Consider the following 22,500-nt stretch of genomic DNA (forward strand, 5'->3'; position numbering starts at 1 on the left):
ACCTTTCCAAGCATTTTGGTTGATTAGTTCACTGGCAAGGACTCATTATACCTCCACTGTATGTGAAGAGTGCTAGGCATGTCATAAATAAATAAATAAATAAGGGACAGGTCACTGGCCTTAAAGAACTGTAATTTATCCATTTGGGGAGAAGATGGGACGGGGCAGAAGAGAACCACTGCAAAGGAATGGTTTCGGCACATGCAAAGTAAACTATCTGGGCATTGGGAAGAGCGAGAATGAGCGTGTGGTTTGGAGTCGGAAATCCTGTTTTACACCCTGGCTCTTCCCCGGTGCTGGCTCTGTGACCTTTGGTAAAACCTGGCAGTTCTTCTCTGTAAGATAGTACACATGAATACGGAAATCAGTTAGCATGTCATCACATAATAGTCATCAGTCTAGTAAGTGTTATTTCCTTTTTCTTGTTCTGTATATCTTCCTTTAAGAAAATCTAAGCATCTCCTCTTCTGAATCTGCCGTAATCATCTTTGGAGCTCTCTACAAACAAAGAAAAGGTCACGTGTTCTCCTTTCATTTTTGAACTCTGAAAGAAATAGGGCAGATGTTAGTAAGGTTGCTGTGGATGATTGTACAGGTTGTGCACTGCAACAGCAGCTGTGACTGTCACCCTCTAAAGCTGGTCCCTGTACAAACATATGGGGTGACTCTGCATCACGTTTGCATCTACATTTTCTAGATATGGGAATGGAGGCACAGAAATGAAATGGTTTTGTAAAGGCTACGCACTCATACAGTGTTGAGCCGGGACTCTTTTTGGATTTTGTGATGCCTGGTCCCTTGATCCCCACATCTTATGGCCTACATTAATGCCTGCTGCACTTTGACCTCCCTCGTGCACCAAGCAATCATTGGTGCTATTCACTGAATTTTCAAACTGACTGGAAGTTCCCTGGAGGTAGGGTCTGAGACCAGATGCCAAATTAATGTTAGTTGATTCATCAGCATAAATGTGGAGGGAGAATTGGTGCAAGAACATGCAGAGTGGAAATAGACTTAGGGTGGGGAGTTTTCACAAGGCCAAGAAGGAGACTTTCTTTCTTTCTTTCTTTTTTTTTTTTTTTTAATCCTTATTAGTTTTTATTTACATTTTAAAGATTTTATTTTGAGAGAGCATAAGTGGGGGTGGGGAGCTGGAGAGGCAGAGGCAGAGGGAGAAGCAGGCTTCCCCGCTGAGCAGGGAGCCCGATGCGGGACTCGATCCCAGGACCCCGGGATCACGACCTGAGCCAAAAGCAGCGGCTTAACCAACTGAGCCACCCAGGCGCCCCCAAGAAGGAGACTGAAGGAACTAAGTCCAGCTAGGTCCGATTGGAATTGGGGAAAGAAATAATTTGTCTTGTCTTAATGTTTTCTCTTGTCTTAGAGTTTAATCATGATTCCTGGCATCTCTGAAATGCCTGGATATTTGGCATTTTTCCTTAAATCTCAGTTTCAGAAGAAGATGCTGATTTACTTTAGCCTCTTGATATAATCCATAGGATTATGGGTTTGATAAAACAGGTATATTCTTCTAATAATCACTAAAATGAATACATGACTGTTAAAGAATTTTTAAATGTTGTTGTGTGCTGTCTCAGACACTAGGCCATGAGGCAACACTGGACTTGACCTCCTTCTTGATCCTGTCTGGGCATAGGAGGGAAGATATAGGACAATTATGAGAGGAGCATCGGGTTCTGGGGAAGGAATTAAAGGAATTAAAGTGGTCCTATTAGCCCATCGACATTTTCTGAATCGGGTGCTGTGGGCCTGTAACCAAGAAGGCACAGAGTCTGTGTGGGAAACATTGGCCGTTTAAAAGAGGGAACAGGATGTTAAGGTGGGTAATGAGAGTTGCCGGGGCCATAGTGGTGCCCGTTTACAAACATGGATCTACCGGAGCAGAGGAAGTCAGTCAAAGAGGACATTTAGTGATCATGTCACTGACCCCTCATTATACAGATGTGGAAACCAAGGTCGGAGGGTGCTAGGATGTGACCAAGGTCACCTGGTGGCATGCATAAGGATAAGGGCCCAAGTATCCAGATTTTTCATAGCTGGGGATCCACCACCCACATGGTAAGGTTTTATTTAGTGCATTTCTGCTGAGGGGACGGTCGAAAGTTCCTTGGGTACCCAAGGCCGAATAAAGGCAGCTGGATATGATGATTTAAAGACCATCATGGAGACTCGGAACAGTAATAAACAGTAGAAAGCACTAGTGATTCGCCTTTGGATGTGCAGTTGGATCAAGATACATATCTCTGATTGAAATGAAATAAAATAGAAATAAGACAATTGGGGGAATTTGAGCACTGACTCAGGATTTGCCGATATTAAGTGATCATTGTTAATGGTATTGATGCTTTGTCGAAAAGATATGCATCAATGTATTTATGGGTAAAATAACATGATGTCTACAATTTGCTTCAAAAGAATGCAGTGGCGGGGGCGAGGTGGCAGTGTTGGGTGGACATACAGATGAAACGCATGGCCTTGATTTCATAACTGTGGAAGCTGGGTGAGGATATTTGGACGTTTAATGAGCTCTTCTCTTTCTCTGTGTGTATGTTTGAAGTTTGCCATAATACGAAGTTAACACAGAACTATCTTCTCCCCCTAACTACTGCAAGTCCTTTGTTAAATCCGTGGCGATTTCCTGCGTGTGTGCTTCACCCGTGTTAAGTTCAGGCAGCTAGGGCTGGGTTGGTGACTTTAGTGGGTGAACTCGCACTGGTTATTTAACTTTGACCCTGAGTTTGCTTCTCCATCTGTAAAATGGGAATAATAATAACAACACTTCATTAAGTCAGTGTTGCGAGGGTTAAATTAATTCGGTGGGCAGGTCTGGCACAAAATGGGAGCTCAATATTTGTTTCCTTCTTCTTCTCAAGATTGGGATCCACACTGTTGACTAAAGCCACCATTCCCATAGTGATGTTTTCTAGAACGAGATCCTGCTGTGATAGAGGCCTGCACTGGAGGAAAGGACCTCTCATGATCTGCTCCTTCATGACTGTGGCTAATCTTCCCAGAAATCTGGGAACAAGGGACATTAAATGGGCCGGGCTGCCCACAGTGTGGTTTATTCTGGTCACAGTTTCAGCCACAAGAGCCAATAGGCTCTTTCCAATTCAGCCAATAGCCAACTGAGAAATATGAAAACCATGGAGGCTGGATTTATTTAAAGCAAATAAGGTTCTGAATGCAGAATGCCCCTGGACCCTCACTATCTAGAAGATTAAGCACATCCTTATAAAGTTTGTGACATGTGCTTATTGCGAAGTTAATAGCATAGAACTGAGCCTTCTATTTATCTAGCTCTTTGGGTCTTAAAGAATTCGAGCCAGCATGATAGACCGTGCAAATTATATTTTCTCTCTATACCCATATATATAATGCAGATAACCTGACTTGTTTTCTATCTTCTCTATCTGTAAAATTGTGAAAATAACCTAAGAAATGAGGAATTGATATTTGGAGAGCATTGCAATGTACTTATGATGAGATGCCTTTGGTGTATTTAGAAGTAGCTATCATGATCTTATTTTTATTTAAATTCATTGCTGCAATTGTTACCTCTTCTTCAGGTTGCATTCTATCTGTTCACCACTTTCTGAATACACCTCAGAATTCTTCCATTAGTGAAACCTACTTTTCTTGATAACAATACCTTACATTTTGATGGCACTTGGCAGTTTTAAAAACATTTTTGCAATCATTCTCTCATTCCATCCTCACAATGGTGTGGTGCACTAAACAGGGCATATGTTTTTATTTCCATTTTATAGGTACATTTCACTGATTTTAAATGTTGGAAGGTGTCTTTTTTTTTTTTTAAGATTTATTTACTTTAGACAGAGAGAGAGACAGTGCATGTGAGTGGGGGCAGAGGGAGAGAATCTTCAAGCAGATCCCAGCTGAGTGCCGAGCCTGACACGGGGCTCAATCCCATGACCCATGAGATCACAACCTGAGTCGAAACCAAGAGTTGGATGCTCACCCGACTAAGTCACCCAGGCGCTCCTTGAAGGTGCCTTTAAGATCAGGGAGTCTGGCTCTCTCTTTTTCACTAGTAAAAAATTTGGGTCTCAGAGAGGGTGAAAGTTTCCAGGTTCACACTGCTCATCAGTGACAGAACCAGGATGAGATTCTTGTGACCCCCAGTCTTGACACCTCAGCCTTTAACCCTGGTACAACTTCCATTCTAGCTGACTCAGAGCTTTCCTGACCACCAGCAGCCAGAATCACTTGAGGGAACTGGTTGGAAATGCAGGTTCCTGGACCATACCCCATAATAAGTGAATCAGTCTTACGAGTAAGGAACTCAGAAATCTGCATTTAAGGGGCGCCTGGGTGGCTCAGTTGGTTAAGCGTCTGCCTTTGGCTCAGGTCATGATTCCAGGTCCTGGGATCGAGCCTCACTTCTGGTTCCCTGTTCAGTGGGGAGTCTGCTTCTCCCTCTGCCTCTGACCCTCCCAACCCACTCGTGCTCTTTCCTCCTCTCTCAAATCAATAAATAAAGTCTTTAAAAAAAGAAATCTGCATTTAAAACACACTCAGCTGAGTATTCTACAATGGAAAATGTAAGAGCTACTGGCTTATTGGATTTAAGCTCTGTGGCTCTGATCCCCTTTTTATATGATGGTATTGAGATGAATTGAACTCTCACTGCTCAGTGATATGTTTATGATGGTGCCCTTCTTTTCCAAAATTACCCACTGGACTCTGCTTTGAGCCTAACACTCTGTTGGCAGATGTGAAAGGGGCCACTGGAAGGATAGACTCAGGGAGGCTAAGAGTGAAGGACGAGCCTGAATGGGGCAAGGGAGCAGACTCGGCTGATGGACAGCACCACCATTTTGGACACAGTGACTTGGGCGTCTATCGGGGTGATTCATGCTGCTCCTCCGCCCGTGCCCATCGTGGGTACATATCTGTAGCGAGGGTCGATTGAGAAGCATGTTTGTTCCTCCTCTAAGGTGACAGAAGTGTGCCAGAGCCCACATTTCATATTTTCATGCATTATCTCTAGTCATCCTAAAAATAGCTCTGTGAGGAAAGGCGGTAGATGTAGTTATCCCAAGTTGAAAATGTGGAAACTGAAATGCAAGTAACTTGCCATATTCTTGTAACTGACAAAATAGTGGGACCGGGAATCAAAATATTTGTTGACTCCTAGTCAATGCCTTCAACCTGCACAATATATATGTGATTGTCATTATTTGTGGATTCCCTATTTGTGGATTTTCCCACTCACTGAAATCTGTAACCATCTAATCAATCTCTGTGGCACTTTGGTGGTCATCTACAGACGTGCACAGAGTGACGAAAAATTTAAGTCCCCTGATGAGCACATTCTAGATAAGGAGCCTTGTCTCTGCTCTCACATGGTGAAATGATGTGCTTTGCACAGTTTATGTAGTGCCACATTTTTCACATTTCTGTGCTTTTTTTGGGTGATTTCACAGTTTCAAATGCCCCCCCCCTGGTATATTGAAGGGCTGTCCGGTGTCCCTAAATGAAAGAAGGTGTGAAGTGCCTTATGGAGAAAACATGGGTTAGATACGCTCTGTTCAGGAGTGAGAGACAGTGCTGTTGCCTGAAAGTTCAATGTTAATGAATCAGTGATACATCCCACATAAGGTGTCTTTCAATGGAAATACATGTAAATACAAGGTTATGTATCGACTGGTTGACAGAACCGTGGCTAGAGGCTGGCAGGAACCTAACCCTACATTTCTCCTAGGGTCAATGGTTTGGTATTTGGGACTTCAGTGTTTGCAGCAATTTTACAGAATAGAACTGCTGCAAATAATAAGGATCAATTGTATTTCCTTGAGAGGACCCCATGAGGCCAAACGCAAACGTGTCCTCTGTGGCCAAGCGGGAAGATCAGACTGAGTTAATTGTGGGGTGCCAGGCGAGCAGCCTTGGGGGGTCAGCTCCTTCACTAACTGTGGGCTTCCCTGTTCTCTCCTGCAGAGGGGCACAGCCGAGCCTTTCCTGAGGCTCCACAACTTGTACCCCACCCCGCGCTGCGCCCGGCAGGCCGCCCTGCCCCGGCTGAGCCGCCGAGTGGTCAGCCAGCACTCGTACCCGCTGAATCGCTTCTCCTCGGTGCCCTTGGACCCCATGGAGCGCCCCACCTCCCAGGCCGACCTGGAGCTGGATTACAACCCTCCGCGAGTACAGCTCAGCGATGAGATGTTTGTCTTCCAGGACGGGCGGTGGGTGAACGAAAACTGCCGCCTCCAGTCCCCCTACTTCTCTCCGTCCTCCTCCTTCCACCATAAGCTGCACCACAAGAGACTGGCCAAGGAGTACCTGCTGCAGGAGGAGAACAAGGCGCTGCGGGAGGAGAACAAGGCGCTGCGGGAGGAGAACAAGACTCTCCGCAAGGAGAACAAGATCCTGCAGGTGTTCTGGGAGGAACACAAGGCTACACTCGGCCGGGACGAGAGCAGGGCCTCCTCACCACTGCTGCACAAGGACAACGTGGCCCTGGAGGTGGTGAAGAAGGACACGGCCTTGCAAATGCACCGCAGCAAGGAGAACAGCACCCTTCAGCTGCTCAGGGAGGAGAACAGGGCCCTGCAGCTGCTGCTGGAGCAGAGGAAGGCCTACTGGGTCCAGACGGAGGAGAAGGCGGGCCCCGGGGGGGAGACCAAGCCCGCCCCCTCGCCCCACGAGGAGCCCCACGTCCCAGGGCTGTTGCCAGACCAGAGCACCGGCCTCTCCTCCCCTTTCGAGGAGTCCAAGGGGACCCCGATCCCCCAGGAGGACTCCAAGACGCTCCGGGTCCTGCGCCAGATGGTCAGCAACCTGTCCGGCTCTTCCGGGGACGAGGAGGTCAAGGCCGGCTCCAGCCCGCCTGATGGGAGCCAGTCCCTGGAGCTGCTGAGAGAGATGAACCAGGCGCTGCAGGCCCTGCGGGAGGAGAACCAGAGCCTGCAGCTCCTCCGCGAGGAGAACCGGCTCCTGCAGGAGGAGAACAGGGCCCTGCACGTGCTTCGCGAGGAGCACAGGATCTTCCAGGAGGAGAACAAGGCCCTGTGGGAGAACAACAAGCTGAAGCTGCAGCAGAAGCTGGTCATCGACACGGTGACCGAGGTCACCGCCCGGATGGAGATGCTCATTGAGGAGCTCTACGCCTTCATGCCCTCCAAGAGCAAGGACCCCAAGAAGCCCAGCAGGGTCTGAGGCCTCCGAGGAGCCCTGGGCACGGAGCGCTCGGCCAAAGAAGACCTCCTGCCTTCCGTCTGTCTTCCTCACCGCCAGCTGCCCGCTCCTGCCCGCTGAGGAGCAGAATCACCACCTTTCCTAAACTCACAGAAGTAATAAAGGCACGAGGAGGCTGGGGCCAGTTCACATCAGGGTGCTGCTCTGGCTTCTTTTTTCCTTTTTCCAGCAGTTTTGGGTTCACAGCGAAATGGAACAGGCAGTACAGAGAGTTCCCATAGATCCCCGTCCCCATGCACGGAGGGCCTCCCCGGCCATCCCCGTCCCCCACCAGAGTGGGGCAGTGTCACCACTGAGGGACGCCATCATCACCCAGTATTCGCGGTTTCCAACTAGTGTTCATGCTCAGTATTGTCCTTTCCATGGGTTTACACAGATGTATCATGACACGTGTCCACCATTATTATAGGGGAGTATTTTCACTGCCCTAAAAATCCTCTGTGCTCTGCCTCTTCTCCCTCCTTCCAAGCCCCTGGGCAACCCCGGAGCTTTGTACAGTGTCCACAGTGTCACCTTTTCCAGATGTCATCTGCTGGAAACATACAGTATGGAGCCTTTTCAGGTTGGCTTCTTTCATTTAGCAATATGCTTGTAGGTTTTCCTCCATGTCTCTTCATGGCCTGATGGTTCATTTCTTTTTAGTGCTGAGTCATAGTCCACTGTCTGGCTGTGCCACCGTTCATCCACGTTCATCCATTCACCTGCTGAAGGACATCTTGGTCTCTTCCAAGTTTTGGCAGTTGTGGATCTCTCTTCTTTTGTCCTCCCCCCGCCCCGCCCACCCCTTCCTTCATTCTTGTCTGTTTTTCCTCTCATTTCATTCCTTTGCTCCTTTTTCCTCCTATGCCTGTGCTCTCTCTCCTGTCTTTTTCTCTCGTCTTCCATATCTGAAGCTATGGTCTGGATGGTGGCCTCTGAGAGAAGGGGTCACTCTAGGCCGGGGCTTTTCCATTGCACTGCTAGTGACACTGGGGGCCAGTAAATCTTTGTCGTGGGGGGGGGCTCTCCTGCCTGTTGGATGTTTATCAGCCTCCCTGGCCCTTGTCCACCGGATGCCGGGAACAGCTACCAACCCCCAGCTGTGACGACCAAGGGTGCCTCCAGGTATTGCCAAATGTCCCCTACCCCCAACATTGCTCTAAGCTTCTCAAAGTATATTCTTTGAAACCCTAGTCCTTGACATGCTCTGAGAAAATGAAGGTTTCCATGGGGAGACGTGCTGTTACAATCCTCTCTGGCAGATTCAGAATCATACTCCAACTTAGCGGATCTGAGAAGTCCTGCAATGAAGAAATCTGCTTGACTTTGGGGAACTCGGAATAGCCCAGTTTTATTTGACCTCGAAATCTCCTTTTTATCTTACCCTGCTGTTCGCCCAGCGTGGGAAGGGGTGCCTGTGCTCTCCCCAGCTCTAGGCTCCCCTCCCTATTCCCAGCTGCCCCCTGCTTACTCATGGTTCACATTTCCCAGCTGGAGGTAAGTAGTAGGGCAGATAGCTACTAGGCTTACCGCAGGGAGGGACAGAGGCTCAAAATTGAGTGTCCTGGGCTTCAATGCTCATTTCACAGTTGGACAGTGTAGAACCAAGAAGATGGAAGGAATCCTTAGGTGACTATAGAGGGAGTTGGGCTGAGGTTCCCAAACTTTGCTGTACAGCGGAACAGTGGCTTTGAAAAATGGCGCTGCTGCTGGAAACCACGTTCTTTCCAATGAAGGGGATCTTGAGCTCCTGAGTGGTCTGCAGTGCACAGAATGTCGGTATTTGGAGCTGCCCACCCCCTTCCTCATTCACACGCAAGTCTTCTCCAGCCTGAGCTCTTAGCAGTTTCTCTGGGTGAATAGTTCTTTCCAAATTCCTAACTTTTCATGTTTAAAATCTCTCCAGGTGTTCTAATCTGCAACAAAGGTGAGGAACCAGGGTGGTGGTCCTTGAGCTCAGCTGACTGATTCTCAGTATCCTGGTCCACTCACTAGCTAACGGGTCTCCACGAGGAGAGGTGTGTGAGGGAAAGGGGTTCACTCACTTTGCTGATGAGACAGAATTTCCTCACTCCTAACCCGTTGTTCATGCTAGCTAGATTTCTGAGCCTTGAGTAAGCTCCAGAAGGTGAGTGGAAGGCAGTTGCCCAGCACTTTTCACTTGCTGTGACCCCCGTGATCCTCGGTACGTGTGAGGCAGGTGGTACTGTTTCTTCTCCAGCTGTAGAAACTGGGATGCCAAGGATTTGCCAGAGGTTAGCCAGCTAGTAAGAGCCAAACTGGGCCTTCAACACAGACTTAGTGACTGCAGATCTCAAACTCCTATTAAATCACATTGCCAAGTAAAGCCGGCGTCCAAAAATTAAGTTTAAAAATGATTTTTGTGCCTATTTTCCAGATTTGGGAAGTTGTCAAGTCTTACTCCAAATAGCGTCAGAGATTCCAAATGAGGGAGAACGATGATAGTATTTTTCTTACCAGTCAGTGACTACACATCTATTCTATACACAGGGGCAGAGGCGACTGCTGTGCATGCAGAGGCTCAGTAATTCATTCCCCTGTTGCCACCCGAATCTGATAAATAGGAAGTTGTTGTTAATGGGCCTCTGGCCCTTGGCAGTTTTTGTTTTTTTCTCCATTAGGTAAATGTGTCATGTATTTAAGTCAATGTGATAACTCCAGGGCATAGGTTTTCTTTTTCTTTTTCTTTTTTCTTTTTCTTTTCTTTCTTTTTTTTTTTTTTTTTGAGGAAACCAAATTGATTTCTGTGATTCCGGACAACTAGAAGACAAAAGGCAGACTCTCCCCATGTTTGTGTTACAAATATTTAACTTGGATTAATCTATGTAACAGCAGTTGGGGGCTTTCTAGCCAGCTGAGGGAGCTCAGAGGACTTAATACTACTTAACAATGTCAACTTTCTCTGTCAAGCAGAATCTAAATGGGTGAAAAATTAGCAAGACAAGCCATAAAATGTCATTTTTATGGAGTGGGGAAGATTGACTTCAAAACAATGTTTCATTGTATGTGCAATCTGTCACAGATTAGCTAACATTCTGGGGGCTAACTCCTTGTAGAACAGAGTGAATTTCATTCTTCAAGAGCACTTCCTTTAAACACTTCTCCTTTTTCAGCTCTGTGTTTGCCTCCTTGAGTGCCTCACTAATAGCTGAGGCTGTTTTCTCTTTGCAGGGAAGATTTTGGCTTCAAGCCTCTAAGGTTTGGCTTTAGAGAGCTAAGCATTTTCCCTTTCCCATTTGGCCCTTGGCTTGGCCAACTAAAGCACTCTTGGTTGCTGGGGTCAACTGATCCTTCCTACTGAAATGGCTGAATCCTGTCCATAGGCCTATTGTAGTGCCCAATAGTTAAGGATCAGGTCAAGTAGAGAAGAACATTCACAACCTAAAACAACTAGCTAGTTAATGGAAACTGAAGTTCCCCAGAATTAGTTCAGGGAAGGAATTCCAATGGGAAAATCACTTATGCGAGGACAGTCATTCTGAGTTTAGCAGAGACGGCCAATGCGAGGAACCAGAATCCAAACGACTCTGAAGAAAATCTTGTTGGCTTTTGAATGCTCAGATTCTACTCTTGAACTCTCCCCTTCTCTAAGGACTTTTCATAAAATGAAGTGACCTTAGTCTGCATGTGGTGAATGCTTGCTAGGGTCCAGTGTGACTTCGGGCAACGTGGGAAGCTGCTGGGAGGAGGGCACGCTGGGGTGAGGTGTCTGATGGAGGAAAGTGGAGTCCCTCAGTCCTCAATTACCATCAGTTTATTGTCCTTGGAGTTGAATGTCTGATTCATCAGATGGGAAATGGCTCTTCCTGAAAGGCCAGGTCATTTTCAGAATATTCTGGATCAACCAACAGCAGCTGTGGAAACCATGTTCCTTCCAATGAATGGGATTTTGAGTCCCTTGAGTTGTTTGCAATGCACAGAATGTTTGTGTTTGGAGCTGCCCACACCCTTCCTCATTCACATGCAAGTCTCCTCCAGCCTGAGCTCTTATCAGCTTCTCTGGGTAAATAGTTCTTTCCAAATTCCTTACCCTCTTTGTTCACTCAAACAATGGCCTTTGTAACCACGAACAAAGTTAGGAGCAGGTGACAGATTATTTTTAATGCTGTCAAGACAAGTGGCTGCTTAATTTTCGACATTTTCTCTCTCTAAGCCTGCCTTTATTCTTTGCAGACAGGGTGACTCAGAGCTCTCCATCAGAAATCCTCACGCCACGGCAAGACTCAGTCCAAATCTTTTTCCGACACTGGCCAGTTGTCACTTGGGAACACTGTGTGGAATAGAGTAGAATTGCCATGTTGTAAGTTACTTGTTGTGGCCTGATGATTGGGCTGTCCTCGCCTTTTCCCCCTCCTTCACTCATTTAATCCATCACCAGGTCCTGTTGATCCTACGTCCTAAACAGCCCTGGGATGCTTCTGCTTCTCTCGATTCCCAGGAGTGTGACCCTAGTCTTGGTCACCGTCACCTTCTAGGCGACTGCTCCAGCTCTGCATTCATCTCCAGATCTTCAGGGTTACTTTGAGCTCATTTTCCATGTTGCAACCAGACTGATTTTCTTATATGTATAGATACTCTCCCAATGTTTCCTTCTTTAAAATACATCACTAGCTTTCCATGGCCTTTTTTTTTTTTTTTTTAAGATTTTATTTGTCAGAGACAGAGAGAGAGAGCACAAACAGGGGGAGCGGCAGGCAGAGGGAGAGGGAGAACCAGGCTCCCCGCTGAGCAGGGAGCCTGATGTGGGACTCGATCCCTGGACCCTGGGATCAGTCCCTGATTTGACCTGAGCCAAAGGCAGATGCTTAACTGACTAAGCCACCCAGGCATCCCTCCATGGTCTTTGGTATAAAATAAAACTTTACTATGGGTCTCTGACTTGAGTATGTGGCTGCTACTTTATATTCTTCTAGCCTTCTCAATTCTGTTACACATCACTGTTTCCCAGGGTCCCCACTGGGCTCCTTCAGAATTCAGTGTAATTTAACCAAATGGCCTCCTGTCTCTTGGAGATTACATCTAGAGAGGAAAGATTCCTCCTCCTGGGAAGAGCAGGCAGAGCTCTAGGGAAGATGTGCTTGGCCTAGTGAGGAAGGATGGGGATACCTGTGCTGCCAGGTGGTTGGAAGGAACCTTCTCCGGTCACGATTGGGCTGTTGGGTGTCAGAGCCCAACAGCTTCCCACCTTGCCTTGTCTTTAGTGAAGATCATCTACTCTGAACAGCTTTGCACTAACAGTGTGGAATTTAGAGCCAGACTTCTGGGTACCTATCTAAGCTCCACCACTCACTGTGAGCCTTTGGGCAAACCACCTTTCGCTGCCATGGTTTCCTTTTCTAGTGAAAACAAATGGCACCTGCTTATCTCAGTTAGCTGTTGTTGCATCATAAGCCCATTCTGAAACGTAGTGGCTTCTGAACCATTTGTTTAGTTGGGTTGGATTCAATAGGGCAGTTCTGGTGATGGCTGGACCTGCTCCACCTGCGGTTGCTAGGTGGCTCTGCTTCCAGTGGTTGGCTGGCAGTTAGGGCCCATTAGCTCTCCTCCATGTGGTCTCTCATCCTTCAGCCAGTTGCCCCAAGCTTAGTCCCGTGGCAGAGGAAAGGGTCCAAGAGAGAGAAAGAGCAGTAGGCAAGTTCTCTTGATATCTAAGCTGGAACTGGTCCTTACTTCTACTGACCACCTTCTGTAGGTGAAAGCAAGTCATGAGGCCAGTTCAGATTTTGAGGGATGTGAAATGCACTCCACCTCCTCCTGGATATAGGGCAGCCATTGATTAGGACCATCAGTGCACTTAATCCATCATATGACCTTATGGGTTGTTGTGAGGATTAGGTAAGAAAATATATGGAAAGTGCTTAGAACGGAGACTAGTACTTTGTAAGCACTCAAGAAGTTTTATCCACTTTTATCATAGTAATCATTTTTTATGTGCGTCTTTAAGAAAAATTATAGAAATTAGAACAATTCATAGAAAACTGCTTCAAAGATTTTTGAAAATCTTTTTGTATATTTAGCTACAATAATTTTTTTGTAGTACTGGAAGGCTGTCTAAAGTTGGCATCTGAGCTCCTCATTATGCTCTTAAACAGATTTATTGTGAGGATTGAATAAATTAATGTGTGCAAAATGATTAACTCAGCATCTGGAACGTAATGAGCACTAACGAATGGTGGCTATGATTATTCTCTTACTACAACAGGGTCAGTGACTTGGAAAAAATCTGCCTTTTACCCAGCCCCACTTTGTTGCCCAAGACTAATGCAGATGGGCTTCAAATGATGCTGAGAACTCAGATCTTACAGGTGGTTAATGTAGGAAGTAGAAGCAGAACAAAGCTTTAGGATGGAAATTTTCTCCATACACACAGGTGGCGAGAAAGTTTAATGAGCCCCAACACCTTCATTATGTGGCTTCCCAAGATCAATCCATGGCCAGTCTTCATTTATTCTCCCTCACTTTCTTTCTTTTCGTAGTTTTTAAAAGCAAATCCCAGATGTCACATAAATACTTCAGGATGTATCATTGATAGACATTTTGTTTCATTTTAAGAAAATATAACCACCATATTATTATCATACCTATATCCAAATTAACCCAATTCTTAAATATCATCTAATACCCTGTCCACAATAAAACTTCTCCCATTGTCCATCTGAGTCAAACTAGATCCGTATATTATGTAAGAAACCTACTTGTGTTTTATGGGAGGAGAATTTTTTGCAATTCCTGGGGCATCCAGAATGGGCGAGTATTATTCGAAGTCCGGCCCGCCAAGGATATGAGACGGGCCCGATGCACTCAGTATAGGTGCAAACCAATGTGGTTTCTTAAGCCTTTTTTGCATTCTCCAGGGAATGTTAATAGTACCATTTAGTGTGTCTAAAGCCCTATTGATTTAGAACTATTCAGAAAGGTGCTCACTAGAGTTGTGATGTGATGTACCAATATTGGCCAATGGTTAGCTTCCTTAATCTCAAGGTCATTTGAAAGAATTGAGACCCACAACATTATCTTGACATCTGAAGTCTTGAAAAGAATAGAAGCAAAGGAGCTGCTCGTGGTGAGGAAGGCCCCCTGCAGTGCTCTTAGATCTGGCAGATGGCAAGCGGCCCCAAGCTAAGGAGAATGTAATGTCAGGCTGTCACACCGAAAATCAGATTTATTTCTTAACATTTTAAAATTGTGTCCCTTTAAGGGTGTTGGCTCTGGTAGTCAGGACTGTGGAAAAGAAGAGAGGATACCAAACATCCTTCGTGCGTGTTTGTCCGAAGGAGAAAATCTTAAAAAACACAAGCAAACTCTCTACTTCTGTATGTGTGGTGTGCTTAATGGGGGAAAGATCTTGATCTTTTGGACAAAATAGACGTAGGTATTTATACATTCATTCAACACCTAGGCTAGAAACCAGAGACCTATGCTGACTCCATTCTCTCCCTTTTTTCCCCACATGTAATAGATCGCCAAATTGGGCCAGTTTGACCTCCCAAAGTTTCCTGAACTTGTCTCTTTCTCTTCATCCGTACAGCCAGTGACCCACTTTGGGCTCTCAGCTCTTGCCTCATCTATTGTGGTTTAATCCTAAGTAAGTCCGTTTTCCACACTGAACCAGAGAGAGCCATTTAAAACACAACTCGGACTGTTAGAACTCTCCTTTACAGCTTTCATTGGCTCCTTATTTGCTTTTGCGGACCTTCCCTACTAGCATGCTGGATTGGATTATAGGTGTACAGAAGTACTGATCCCTTTTTCTCAAGGGTTTTCCTCTCACCGGCTCCACCTCCCAAGACTCCCTGCCTTGTGTGGTTGCAATATGGAGCTGTCTTCCGCCTTCTAGGTGTCATTCTTTGCTCCAGTGGTTCTTTGTATCTGGAACATGTTTTGACCCCTTGTGTATCTTGCAACTCTTATTCATCCTCCAAGACTCAATTTAAGAATCATTTGTTTCGGGAAGTGTTCTGACCTTCAAGGTTAGGCCAAGGGTCCCTCTTTGGTGTCTTCCCTATTCCTAACTATGGGGTAGTCTTTTACCACATCAACTCACCGTATTTACCAAGAGGTAGTCTGTTTTTATATCTGTCCCTCCTCCCGATCTTACAGTTCCTTGAGGACAAGGTTAATCATCTAGAAATTCCTACTGCCTGGCACTGTGCCCGGCACCCAGTAAGGTGCTCAGTAAGTAAGAAATGCGAGGGATTATGTGGAGGGCAGCTACAATAGTCCTCTGCTGACAGTTTAGCTAAAAACCGAGTGCTTTCCTGCCCTTTGCTAATGGGGTCTGATTTAAGTTGTCCACCAGCACTGGACCGTGAGGTCCAAAATATCAGAATCCTGAAGTCAGTATCATTAAAAACATATAGTTGAACAGAACTCTCTCAGCAGTCTTACTGTTTTTAACAGCAGCGGATGAGAAGAAACATGACATCCCAGGCAGGGACACGGAGACGGGAGAATTGCCACATTAGAAAGCCAACGGTCCAACACTGATGTGCGCCGTGGTCTGTATCACCACCGCTGCCGCCCTGAGGATTTAGTGTTATTTCAGTTGTTAGAGTTTGTAGGCTATTGACTGGTGGAAAACTACCATTTCCAAGATTATATATGTATGTAAAGAGACTGGCACAGAATCAAGATTAGAGAGTGATGCTGTCATTTGGAAAGACCAAAAGTTTGTAAAAACCTCACATCTCGATCTTGCAAACACACACACACACACACACGAGTCTGGAGGACACGCTCCCTTTAGAACTATGATTTGTTGGAGCCCAACAGCTGTAGAAATGTTCACCCAAGGCTCTGTGTTTAGAGGTCAATAAGATGGAAATGTCCTCCTTATGTAACTCTAATAGGACACCATGGCTGGATCACAATGGCCTTTTTACTTCACCGATCACCCTTGGTGGGAGGGAGGGAGGCAGTGATGCCTCTGGATATTTGAGTGAGAAAGAGGACAGAGAAGTTACAGCAGTGATTTTGATAATGGGCCCTCTTGGTAGGGAAGAGTTAGCTTTGACTTGATGTGTGTCGTATACTGTGGGAAGGTGTAATCAGAGAGCATGTCTGTACACCATCTGCTATGTACAACAGATCCTTACGGTTATTATACAAGATCCCCACACATGTGATGGGAAGGTGTGGGGGAAGGAGAGCGTTCTCTAGTCTCAGTCTTTTGGTGAGCCTGTGGCTGTGACCTTCACAGGTGCCCCTTAGATTTCCCTCACTTAGGTGGGGGAGAATGGCCAGAGGGGGCTGGAGTTGAGTATTTCCCTTCACCAAGGTGGGGTGGGCCCTGATAAAACCCCAGCAGGTTAGGCTCTGATGAAATCATCTCTTGAGAGTGGCCTTGTTAAGAAAAATAGAATGTTCTGAGGTCTTTCAAAATGGCTACTGTTTCCCCTCCCCCTGCAGGAAGCATGAGGGGATTTTTCTCTGGTCTTCATTTTATGTATATATGTATGTATGTATTTTTAAAGATTTCATTTATTTATTTGAGAAAGAGCACAAGCAGGGGGAGCGGCAGGCAGCGGGAGAAGCAGGCTCCCTGCTGAGCAGGGAGCCCCGATGGGGGACTTGATCCCAGGAACCTGCGATCATGACCTGAGCCAAAGGCAGATGTTTAACCGACTGAGCCACGCAGGTGTCCCAAGGTTTTACATTTTAAATGGAAATAACTTATTTACAGTAAAAATTCCCCACATGTCAGTGTCTTTTTGTGCCATGCTAACATGGGATCAGAACAAGCATGCTGGAGAAGGACCCTTATTTGCTGATGGGGATCACTTCTGATGGGGAGCTTGTACAAAGCCTCCCTGATTTGTGAGGGAGGCGAAGTGTGTTCCCTGGGTAGGCCTTATCTGTGAGGGCGGCTGGGCCTGAGAGCTGGGAGGGTGGAGGACACCTTAACCTGCCTCCTCCTTCTGTAGACGGCCCACTGTGGCCATAGTAGTTCGGTTAGATGGCTCCACAGTGATGGGTTCATTCAAATAGCCACATCGTTGCCCTCAGAATGATCTTCCCTGTTGTGTGGGGTGAGGGAGACAGAGAGATGAAGCTGTGGGCTGAAGATGGGGCTATACCAGAGCCATGGGGCCCACCCACAGTTTGCACCTAGAGCACCACCTGGAGCACATAGAGAGAGACTTTTGGAGACCTTGGAGTCTGCTGAAATCATCTTTATGATAATTTGGTTGTCCTGCCGGTGGAGGATGTTTTCCTAACCTTGACTAGGTACTCCTAGGAAAGTTGAATGCATTCAAAAACCTGAGTTTGTACAGAGAAGTAGACAAGCAATTGCCAGGTAAATTTGATTTGCACAATGATCAAGTGCAGATTTTCAGATGAGACCACTGTTTTACCTCAAAGAGTAGTTTTCTTTTTCTATCTGAATTATTTGAATATAGCCCCGGTGATGCATTTCACTTCTCTGTTTGTATCCTGCAGACTGATTTAGCTTTAACTGTTCTGAGTGACAAGTGTTCCATCATCTACCTATAGAAATCATTTTGCAGACTAATTTTAGTTCTTGCAGTCATGCATTTGTCTAAGTATTTCTTTTCTCATTTTAATTCCATTATTTCTTTATTCTATTACTCTCCTTTGTTATGTTAAACCTTCCTGTAGCATTTTAGGAAATTATGATGTTCTCTCTTCAGCATGTCCTGGCATTATGGATTCTATTCCTCTGAGTTTTGCTCATGATCCACCCTCCCAATTTGGGGTCTGATGAATGTAGGCATTTATTCCCCATCTTCTTTCCAATGTAGGCATGTAGGGCTGGTGGGGATGCATGCCACACAGAATGTGGGGCTACAACCTGACAGAGAGTCAGCTTCCATGATCACGACTAAACTCTGAAGGCTCAAGTGAAGAATCCCTCCTTGCTTCTTTCAGCTTCTGGTGGCTCCAGCCATTTCTTGGCTTGTGGCTACACCACTCCATTCTCTGCCTCCATCTTTACATCCTCCGTCTTTGTGTCTTTTCTTTCTTTCTTTCTTTCTTTCTTTCTTTCTTTCTTTCTTTCTTTCTTTCTTTCTTTCTTTTCTTTCTTTTCTTTCTTTTCTTTCTTTTCTTTCTTTTCTTTCTTTTCTTTCTTTCTTCTTTCTTCTTTCTTTCCTTCCTTCCTCTTTCCTTCCTTCCTTCCTCCCTTCCTTTTTTTTTTTTAACCAGGCTCCACACCCAGCATGGAGCCCAACACAGGGCTTCAACTCATGACCCTGAGATCAAGAGTCAGACGCTTAACCAACTGAGGCACCCAGGTGCCCTGTGTCTTCTGTTTCTTATAAGGACACATATCATTGGATTTATGGCTCATTTGGGTAATCCAGGATGATCTCATTCTGAGATCCTAACTTAATTATATCTACAAAGATATAGAAGGTCACCAAATAAGGTTACCTTTATCCAAATAAGGTCACCTTTTTCCAAATAAGGTCACTGTCACAATATCTGGGGGTTAGAGATGGATATATCTTTTGGGAGGCCATCATTCAACATACTACAGTGGTCATCTCTCTCCCAACTTGCTGTCTTGGCCCAAAATTGCCACTGTTTAGAAACACAACTGAAATTTAATCACTATACCTCTAGCAGGCCCCTATTAAAAAGTAAAATATCTCCAAGAAAGGTCATGTGAACATTTAGTGCCCATTAGTACAGGGTAGAGAGCAGGATCCTGAAGGGGACAGAGAAGGCCAATATTAGTTAAGCAATAAGAGGCAAGGATGGTCTGGTACATGGGATATTATGGGGTAAAGGACTGGATTGTGTTCAGTTGAAGACCTTGTACCCCAGCAGACTGAATCCATGAAAGAGCACTCCCATTGGGAGGCAAAGGCAGAGTTTGACCATTCCTAATTTTGCATCATATATTTTTTTAAAGTAGGCTCCATGCCCAGCGTGGAGCCCAATGTGGGGCTTGAATTCACAACCCTCATATCAAGACCTGAGCTGAGATTAAGAGTGAGATGCTCAACCAACTGAGCCACCCAGGTGCCCCCTAATTTTATATCCTGTTTATGCTGTGCTCCCCTGCCTGGACTGACCACCTGACCAGGGACACTGGCCACCTTTCTGCCCTCATCTCTTGGTTCCTGGAGCATCCCAGGGCAAGTGGGACACCTGCAATGGAATTGAATTGGGTTTTTAAGCATGAACAGGATGTCAATAGCCATTTATCCCATCATGAAACATAGATCCATGAGTTGAGAGTCCGATGCCTAACAAGTGGCTAAGGATGGACTCCTAATTCCCAGATGAATGTTTCTCCTATTACCTTTGGTCATCTCTACCGGTCTCCGTGAATTTTAGGAATAGGTTTCATGTATACAAACCTTTCTGTCAGAATTGGACTTTCTTTAGACAAACAGTTGACATCACAAAATCCCACATTTGTAGAGATTCCAGTGGTGTACAGTACTGCTTGCTCCCCAGGGGTGTGGATTTTACCTCTCTATTATATTTCAACTATGCCTTGCGAGCCATTCTGTGATGAATACATGAATGAAGGAACAAATAAATAATTTAAACCAACCTTCCCTTTCAGGATTTTATATGTTTGCCCAATGTAAGAACCGACGTTAGCAAACACAGTCCCGAGGGGTGGAAGTCTCATTTAAGCCTCTTCTTACTGATAAGTGGGAACCTGAGGTCTACTAAGAGAATTGTCCATGCTGTTTGCTCCATGACACTGCATAGAGCAGAGCAGGTAAGTTGTGTTCTGGAGCCAGACAGCCTGGGTTCCCAATCTGATTATTCCATTAATTCACTGGGGGGTTTGGGGGCTAATTATTTAACTTCTTTAGGATTCAGTTTTCTCATCTGTAAAAGGAAAGGAAAATAATATTGCCATCTCTTAAGGCTGTCGAGAGAGTTAAAGCAAACTTAAAGAGTGAATTTTCAGGAAGTGTTCATTGTTACAACTTCTCTCAGAAGCAATGCTTTTCATAGAGAGTTTGTCAAGATCAAATGGGTTGGAAAGACAGGAAGTATGTGGTCAATGCACTGCCCTCTGGGCTGGCGTAGGGATAAGGAGATGACAGTTCTTTATCTAAGGATCCAGTTTTGCCAACCTGGCTCTCCACCTAAACATCCACTCCCTGAACCCCTCCAGGCTCTGAACCTGTCTCGCCTATGATCTGCTCTCCATGGAGCCCAGCTCTGTGTGCACAATTATTACAATGAAATTCATCATCAGAAAGATTTCCTCCAGGCTCCCCAAGCACATGGTGTGGCAAGTTGGTAATTATGTGTGTTGTTTGGAGTGTGAGGTATTATAAAACTAGAAATGCCATGAACTTTTTAGAAGTGAGGGTTAGTGTGGAGATCACCCATGACTGTAATGGTTTCCAAATGCAAATTGAACATCTTTCGTTTGATCCCGGATGATGGCGAGCAGTGAACATGGATCTTTGATCCCCTGCCAGTGTCTAGAGAAATTATGAGGTCTCCGGGATGGGATAATAGACCCTCCTCAAGACTTCTAGCTTTAGGACATTGTTTAATCTCTATTCTCGGTGGCTACAGCGTTGAGGCAGCTGTGACCACAAGGTCCCAAGTGCTATTGAGCTCATCAGTTCAGAACAAAGCTGATTATGTAAATTGTGCATTAAGATGCAGCTCCAATTTAATTTTACTCTGTAAATAAATATCCCATTAACATCCATCTGTTGAAAGTCAGGTAAGACATTCTCTAAGACTATGTGGCTAGAGTCCCAGCAAATGCCCCATAAAAACTGACAGGGGCAGAGGGGGAAGGATTAGGACATACAAATTCACTATGTAGAACTTCAATTTTTTTTTTTCAATAGCAAGTCAGCTATAAAATCAATTTTGAGCAAGAAGAAACTCTGATTGGCCAAGAAAGACACTGCATCTATTTCTGGTCCTGCTCTTTTGAGGACACACGAAAGCTTTCTCTGATTGCTGTCACAGAGATCAATAATAATTATGGCTCACCAATTCCAATTCCCTCCCAAAATAAAAACATTTCAGCTGATGAGAAGCGAACACTAAATTAGCACCAGCTCTTTTTGCTGCAGGGCAATTTACCCAGCCAGAAACGCCACTTGTGAGAGTTGTCTCTGCTGAATGGGTGCAGCTGGTCTCTTAGAGTCCAGAGTGGTGGAACATCCCACCCAGCCTCTGGAGGGAACCGGAACCGGAACCGGAACCGCCAGTGGGATTGCAGGGAGTGAGGCAGGCTGCCTCCAGAGAGCTGTTCTCTTCTCTCAGGTCAGGCCAGTAATGACCGATGGCTCCCCAGCTGTAGGAAGAGCTTTTGATACTTCTACAGTAGCCTATTAATATCAGGTGCTCCTAGGGGCATAATGCTCGGGTATTATTTGCTAAGATTTTGGTGGGGATGAATTGCCAGTCAGCTTCCATGAGGTAAGAACCTGTTGTATTTTTGGGTGATGCTGCTTGGTGGTGGTGATGGTGTGGGAAAGAGGCAAGGGGTGGGATTAGCAGAAGGTTAGGGACAGTCCAGGGAGTGACCCATCATGGGTTATACACTGTAATCCTAAGGTGCTGTTTTCTAAACTATTGGTCAATTTTCCTGTAAAAATGACCATTACATGTGGCTGGGGGCATCTCTGGAAGAGTGTGAAGCAGAGGCCCTTCAACCAAGGCTATCAAGCCCAAGGCCACCAGCATATATGGTGCTTTGTACATACTGCAAAAAGAACCTCTGAGCAGAAAAATTTCACCAAGGGGTCCCTTCTTTCCAGCCCATGAAGCCCTGAGTCAAGGTCCATAGATTCAGGAGAAGAAAGTACATCTCCCCGGTACCTGTCTCTAAAATATACCCCTTCCCCCAAGTGTGAGGCCTGGGCATTGGCCCCACCTTTTGTACCACAGGGATGGGACCAAGGCTAGCTCCTCGCCTTTTCTTCTTACTGTCCTGAAGGTGGACATGATGCTGGAGCTAAGCAGCCATCTTAGAACCATGAGGCAACAACACTTTTACCTGCTTAGGAAGGTGGAAGGAAAGTTGGGTGGGGCCTGGGTTCTTAATGACTTTGTTGAAATGCTAGACTATCTCTGGACTAACGACTCCTGAACTTCTTGTTATATGAGAGAGATAAATCCCTATTTTAAACTACTGTTAATTAAATGTTCTGTTATTGCCAAAATACCCATAACGGAAGAAGGGAATGAGGGAGCTAGCAGATAGGTGAATGGTAGATAAGTCTGGATTTCTGATTCTTGGCGGACTCGTCTTCAGAGATCCCACTCACACTTCCTTTACAAGGGGACTTC

At 45.6% G+C, this 22,500-nt stretch overlaps 1 protein-coding gene across 8 annotated transcripts in view; it reads left to right on the forward strand.

Moving 5' to 3' along the window:
* Positions 1-7,370, forward strand: part of CBY2 (chibby family member 2) — a 45,248-nt gene extending 37,878 nt beyond the window's left edge. For all 8 annotated transcript variants that reach the window (XM_027591354.1, XM_027591348.1, XM_027591352.1 and 5 more), the window contains one exon: positions 5,986-7,370. In XM_027591354.1, the coding sequence (XP_027447155.1) occupies positions 5,986-7,203 (1,218 nt within the window). In that variant the 3' untranslated portion in view covers positions 7,204-7,370. The remainder of the gene's footprint in view (positions 1-5,985) is intronic.
* Positions 7,371-22,500: the final 15,130 nt, after the last annotated feature.

The sequence above is a fragment of the Zalophus californianus genome, chromosome 3 (assembly GCF_009762305.2).
Source record: "Zalophus californianus isolate mZalCal1 chromosome 3, mZalCal1.pri.v2, whole genome shotgun sequence".
Taxonomy (NCBI): Eukaryota; Metazoa; Chordata; class Mammalia; order Carnivora; family Otariidae; genus Zalophus; species Zalophus californianus.